The sequence below is a fragment of the Colias croceus genome, chromosome 23 (genome assembly GCF_905220415.1).
Source record: "Colias croceus chromosome 23, ilColCroc2.1".
NCBI lineage: Eukaryota > Metazoa > Arthropoda > Insecta > Lepidoptera > Pieridae > Colias > Colias croceus.
This window is the reverse complement of record NC_059559.1, coordinates 7,796,820-7,803,093: the sequence shown is the minus strand read 5'-3', so window position 1 is coordinate 7,803,093 and position 6,274 is coordinate 7,796,820. Positions and strand designations below refer to the sequence as shown.

Genomic DNA, 6,274 nt, shown 5'->3' with positions numbered 1-6,274 from the left:
AGAAGTTAAACGATTTGAAATCGTTATTCCATCTCATACCAAATGATTGCATTGGTTATTGTTGTTGTAATTAAAACACGGTTTTACAAGTTATTAGAAACTTTAGAATTAGAAACTGTTTTAATTAAATCAGACACAATTAGGTACAGTTACAGTCACAGACGACGCGAAAAAGAGGAACAAGGAAGACAACCACAGATTATAGCTATAAAATAAATGACATTGACAATGCATCACAGATCTAGTACAATGCACAATGGAGGCCGTCAGCGCAAAAGTGGCCTAACCCACAATTTTTCATATTCGTACGTTGTTATCTATTGCAATTCATTTAAAATATAATAAATTTTCATACAAAACCGGCCTATCCCTAGTTTCATCCATGGATAGCAGATGGCGTTGTAAACATTCTTTTTGCGCCTAATTTTTTTGCCTACGACGCAGTGTAAAAGTGGCCTAACCGAGCTTAGGCCACTTTTGCCTTCTGGCAACATTTGGTGTTTTGGCGGGTTAGGCTGACAGCTGTCGTCGAACGAAGTTTCATATTATAATTTTCCTGCTCAAACCGCTAAAAAAACTTTGTTGAAAAGTTTTAGAAAACTTAAAGTACCTACTATGAACGACTTGGAAAATTCAGAAGATGTGGAAGAAAATATGCGATGTAAGTACCTACATCAAATAAAGATTTACTCAGTTAATTTTGGCGCGAAAATGTTTACTTCAATGAAAGTTTTGTTTCAGCGCTATTTGGTTCTGATTACCATGGTTCAGGGTCAGAATATTGTCCGTCAGAACAGCACTCTTCATCCGATTTGGAAGATGTTTTGCAAGAGGGACTTGAAAGTTCAAGATTAGAAGAAGACAGAATCGCAAGGAAACCAAAGAAGAGAATTAGAAAAACTGAGAATTGGGCCAGGAATGTGAAGAAATCAAAACGTAATAAAGGAGAGGAATATACCAACTACAAGGGGGTAACTGTACCAGCTAAGACACCTAAGGTAGGGGTGTTCTCCTGTCCAAACAAATGTAACGTAAAAATAAATTGTGACCAACAACATAAAATATTCAAAGAATTCTATTCTTTGGCGAATTTCGACTTGCAAACATCTTATTTGTTTTCGCTTATCAAAGTTGTTTCAAAGTCTCGTACTTACACCAGTAATGAAAACTCAAGAAGACAAATGACAAGACATTACTACTTGAGTGACTCTAAAGGAATAGAAGTTTTAGTATGCAAAAAGTTCTTTAAAGATACATTATGTGTCTCAGATGGTCGTATTAGTAGACTACTTAAAAGCAAAAGTTCTGTGTCAACTCCACCTCTGGATCGCCGAGGTCATTCAGTATCAGCCAATAAAACACCCAGTGATAAGATCAATGAAAACAAAGATTTCATCAACTCGATTCCTTCATATGAGTCTCATTATTCATTGCATAAATCAATAAACCGCAAATTTTTAGCACCAGATTTAAACATGAATATTTTATATGGTCTTTATAAAGCAAAAGTTTGTAACCCTACTTCAAAGTTTATTTTTAGTAAAATTTTTAATGAAGAGTTTAACTTGAGTTTTCATGCCCCTATTACTGACTCTTGTAAGCGTTGTGATTCATTAGATATCAAAATAAAAGTTTGTGACAATTCTAATGATGAACTGAGATTGAAAAATGAAAAAAAGTTACATCTACTCAAAGCAAGTTCAGCAAGAGAGGGCATAAAAAAGGATGTATAAATGTATAAGAATGATGAAAATGTATGTATAATTTCATTTGATCTGATGAAGACCCTACCAACTCCGGTAATAAGTACAGGAATATGCTATTACAAACGGCAACTGTGGACATACTGTCTCGGTATACATAATATGAAAACAAATGATGTGTATATGTTTATGTGGGATGAAAGCATAGCTTCTCGTGGCCCACAAGAAATAGGTTCTTGCATAATGTATTTCCTTAAAAACATTGCCAAGTGTGAGCATTTGATTATGTACTCTGACCAATGTGGCGGCCAGAACCGCAACATTAAAATGGCAGTTCTATGCCAATACATTGTTTCCAATCCTCAGTTCACAACAAAGAAAATTGACCACAAATTTTTAGTAAGTGGACATTCGTACATGACTTGCGATCAAGATTTCGGTCTAGTAGAAAAACAAAAACGTTTTTTTAAAAACATTTATGTTCCTCAAGATTGGAACCAAGTGATTTTGGCTGCCCGGAAAAAAAACCATTCATAATCATTAATATGACAAAAGATAATTTTTTTTCCACTCAGTCACTTGAAAGAAACATAACAAACAGAAAAGTTTCTGTAAGCAAGGGTAAAGTTGAGTGGCTAAAAATGCAATGGTTAATGTTTCATGAAATGCATCCATTCAAGTTTTTTTTTAAGTACTCCAATAATATTGATGTTCTCTTTGAAGAGGTTGATTTGAAGAAACGCAATTCTGTTTTCATCCAGAACCTAAATATTTTATATCCTTATGGTCATGCCGTAAGTGATAAGAAAAAGAAAGATTTAATGGACTTATTACATTTTATACCACCTGTAAATCATTGTTTTTACAATGAGTTAAAGACATCAGCAGCTGAAATTGATATAATTTTCAATGATGAACCTATCGATGACTAGTATAAATTCCATTTAAGTACTGTTTAAATTAAAATGTAATTTTCTATTAATTTGAAAAATAAAAAGGTGATTTCATTTACATATTCATTTTATTGTTGGCCTAACCTTCTAGATAGTAGTGAAAATATATAGTTTCTTTAAATGCAAAGGTGGCCTATGCCACAAAAAAATATTAATTTGTGATTATTTTCCAAAAAAATCTTCTTCATCACAAAGAATGTACCATAGTAACTAAATAAAACACACCTGCAAACTAAATTCAAATATAATATAATTACTATGTGTTCAATTTAAATTCATTAAAATTCAAACCTCATTATCTCCATACTATGTTGAGCTTAGGCCACTTTTGCGCTGACGGCCTAATTATTTATTAATTTATTATGTAAATGTAAGAAGGCTGCAATTTCAAATTTTAACACACCCACCAAATTAAAGCCTTCTTCAGTCTAAACTACAATTTACTTTACATATTCCTTTACATATAAACACAGATCAAAACAAAAAATTATCAAAAAATGACATACATAGTCATACACACAGTTTGTAACAGTGTACTGATACATTAATATGTATTACAACAAAACAAAAAATTACATCTTTAATTTTACACCTATTTTATCTCTTAAATATTGAAATCTCACTCGAGGAAGGGGTTTAGTAAATATATCTGCACACTGTTCATTAGTACATATATAGCTTAAATCTATTTCATTCTCTTGAAACTTCTCCTTTACAAATTTATACTTTACATCAATGTGCTTACACCTTTTATGAAAATCTACATTTTTAATTACTGAAATTGCACTTTGATTGTCTACATTTAAGCAAATTGAATCCTGATTATACTCACTAATATCACAAAGTAATCTTTTAATCCATAAAGCTTCTTTTGTGGCCGAACACGCAGCCATGAATTCTGCCTCTGTAGTGCTCAGTGCAATGCTCTGTTGCCGTTGACTCGACCAAGTGACAGCTGCACCATTTTTTATGAAAACATACCCAGAAGTAGATCTTCTAGAGTCGGTGTCTGTGGCATAGTCTGAATCACTATACCCTTCTACTATATTATTGTCTGTTGAAGAATAATTTATACCATATTCTTTAGTTTCTTTTAAATATTTAAGTATCTTTTTAACAACAACCCAGTGAGTGTCATCATAGCAATCAAGATACCTACTAACTAAGCTGACTCCAAACATGATGTCAGGCCTACTCACAATAGCCAAGTGCATAAGAGAACCTACAGCCTCTCTATATGGTATTCTCTCTTCAAGAGTCACCTTTTTCTTTATTAGGGAAGTATGAGGATCAATAGGTATACTACATCCATTAGCATTGCTCATGTTAAATTTTATCAATAATTTTTCAATATATTTTGTTTGATGAATGAATAAGTGTCTTTTAGACCTCTCTATTTGCAAACCAACTAAATTTCTTGGCTCCATAGTTTTAACTTCAAAATTTTCTTTTAGCTGACTTATAACTTTATCAATTACAGATATATCCTTTGATATTATTAATCCATCGTCAACATATAACAACAAATAAACTTTAATACGATTTACATGACCTGTATAGACACATTGATCTGAGTGACTGTTATTAAAACCAAAACTGTTCAGAACAGTTTTGAACTTAGAGTTCCAACACCTTGGAGCTTGTTTTAATCCATAAAGAGATTTTTTTAATTTACAAATATAGTTTGATGGAACATCTAATCCTTCAGGTGGATACATATATATATTTTCTGTTATGTCTCCATACAGAAAAGCAGTTTTAATATCAAACTGTATCATTTCAAGATTGTGTTGACATACTTCAGTTAGTATAATTCGGACTGAGTCATATCTCACCGTTGGAGAAAATGTTTCTGTATAATCAATTTGATAGCTTTGTGAACATCCCTTGGCACATAATCTAGATTTATAAATCATACCTGTTGGCTCATCTTTGATACGAAAGACCCACTTGCATCCAATAGTCTTGACATTTGGAGGCTTCTCTACCAACGTCCAGGTTTCATTTTGTTTGTGTGCCTTAAGCTCCTCCTGAATTGATTGTTTCCATTTGTCTCCATCCCGGCATGACACAGCTTCAGAGTATGTCTGCGGCACATCAGGTAATGTAACTCCATTTCTATTTTCTTTAGGAATATGCACCATCGCAGGACATCCAAATATTCTCATGTGACTCAAATTTGGCCTTTTTCCAGTCCATACTTCATATGGTGTTGCATCTGATAAACTGCGGGTGGGAGAGCGATTCACTATGTAAGCTGCTGTAGTTACTGCTTCAGCCCAAAAATCTTTCTTGCTCCTCCTATTGATGTCTGCTGCATCGGTCCACACACATCAGTGTGGATAAGTTCTAGCAAGCTGGTTGCTCGGGAACCTTCAGCAGGGAACGGTTTTCTCGTTTGCTTGCCTTCAAGACAGGTAACACAGATGGAATTTTCCATACCTGTATTGAATCGGTGCTGCCATCATGTGCCTTTACCTTAATACATACATTACCGCAGCATTCAACTTTTAATTCTTTGTTGTTAGCAATCCTTATGCTCGGTACAGGTGAAACGGTGATGTCAGTGAGCCAGTCCCGGTGCATAGTCATATGCATGGATGCTCCTGAGTCAACATGCCAAGAATTAGAGTCATTTGCTGTGGATGCTGAAAAAGCTGCAACATAACCTGTGTCTTTATCTGTTTTTTTACTGGTTGTCTTCTTATGCCAACAATTTTTGCTGAGATGTCCGTACTTATACTTATTATGCCTTCGATCGGGTCTGGCACAAGGCACTTCTAGCGAAATTACCATCTTTCGGACTTCCTGCGAGGTTATGCGATTGGGTTGCCAGCTTCCTGGAAGAGAGGAGCATTAAGGTCGTTATCGACGGTTCTTGCTCTAAGCCTCTTCATGTGAACGCTGGTGTCCCACAAGGCTGCGTGCTATCTCCTACACTGTTTCTTCTGCATATCAATGATTTGTTACAAATCAGTAACATTCATTGCTATGCAGACGACAGTACGGGGGATGCTCTTTATCCCGGCCGTGCAAACACCTCAAAGGAAAGCCTCAATGAGAGTCGAAACAAACTTGTGTCTGAAGTCGAGTCTTCTCTCCAAGAAGTCTCGGATTGGGGCGAACTTAATCTTGTCGAGTTCAATCCCCTAAAGACACAGGTTTGCGCGTTCACCGCTAAAAAGACCCCATTTGTCGTAGAACCTCGGTTTAAGAGTACTCCCCTTAGTATATCGCCGAAAATCGGAATCCTCGGAGTTGAAATCTCGAGTGACGTTCAATTCCGCAGTCATTTGGAAGCGAAGGCTAAACTAGCTTCGAAAAAACTTGGTGTGCTCAGTAGATCGAGACAGTACTTCAAGCCGGCCCACCGACTTCAGCTGTACAAGGCTCAGGTGCGACCGCATATGGAGTACTGTTCTCATCTCTGGGCCGGAGCCCCACAGTATCAACTCCTTCCTCTTGACCGCATCCAACGTCGAGCAGCTCGAATTGTCGATGACCGTAGGCTTTCCGATAGGCTCGATCCACTGTCAGTGCGGAGAGACGTTGCGTCTCTGTGTATACTGTACAGAATCTACTATGGGGAGTGCTCTGAGGAATTGTTCCACCTTTTAC

The 6,274-nt window shown here is 36.0% G+C and overlaps 1 protein-coding gene across 1 annotated transcript; it reads left to right on the top strand.

The window, feature by feature from the left end:
• Positions 1-413: 413 nt before the first annotated feature.
• On the top strand, positions 414-1,473 carry LOC123702261. The gene is made up of 3 exons (XM_045649954.1): positions 414-661; positions 742-998; positions 1,462-1,473. The coding sequence occupies exons 1-3, from the start codon at positions 616-618 to the stop codon at positions 1,471-1,473; spliced, it is 315 nt and encodes a 104-aa protein (XP_045505910.1). The 5' UTR covers positions 414-615.
• Positions 1,474-6,274: the final 4,801 nt, after the last annotated feature.

Bases quoted from the DNA above. Each gene is read 5' to 3' on its own strand.
- LOC123702261 (XM_045649954.1), top strand. From the start codon at position 616: ATGAACGACTTGGAAAATTCAGAAGATGTGGAAGAAAATATGCGAT. The intron at 662-741 runs GTAAGTACCTAC...GTTTTGTTTCAG, and splicing joins TGTGGAAGAAAATATGCGAT to CGCTATTTGGTTCTGATTAC.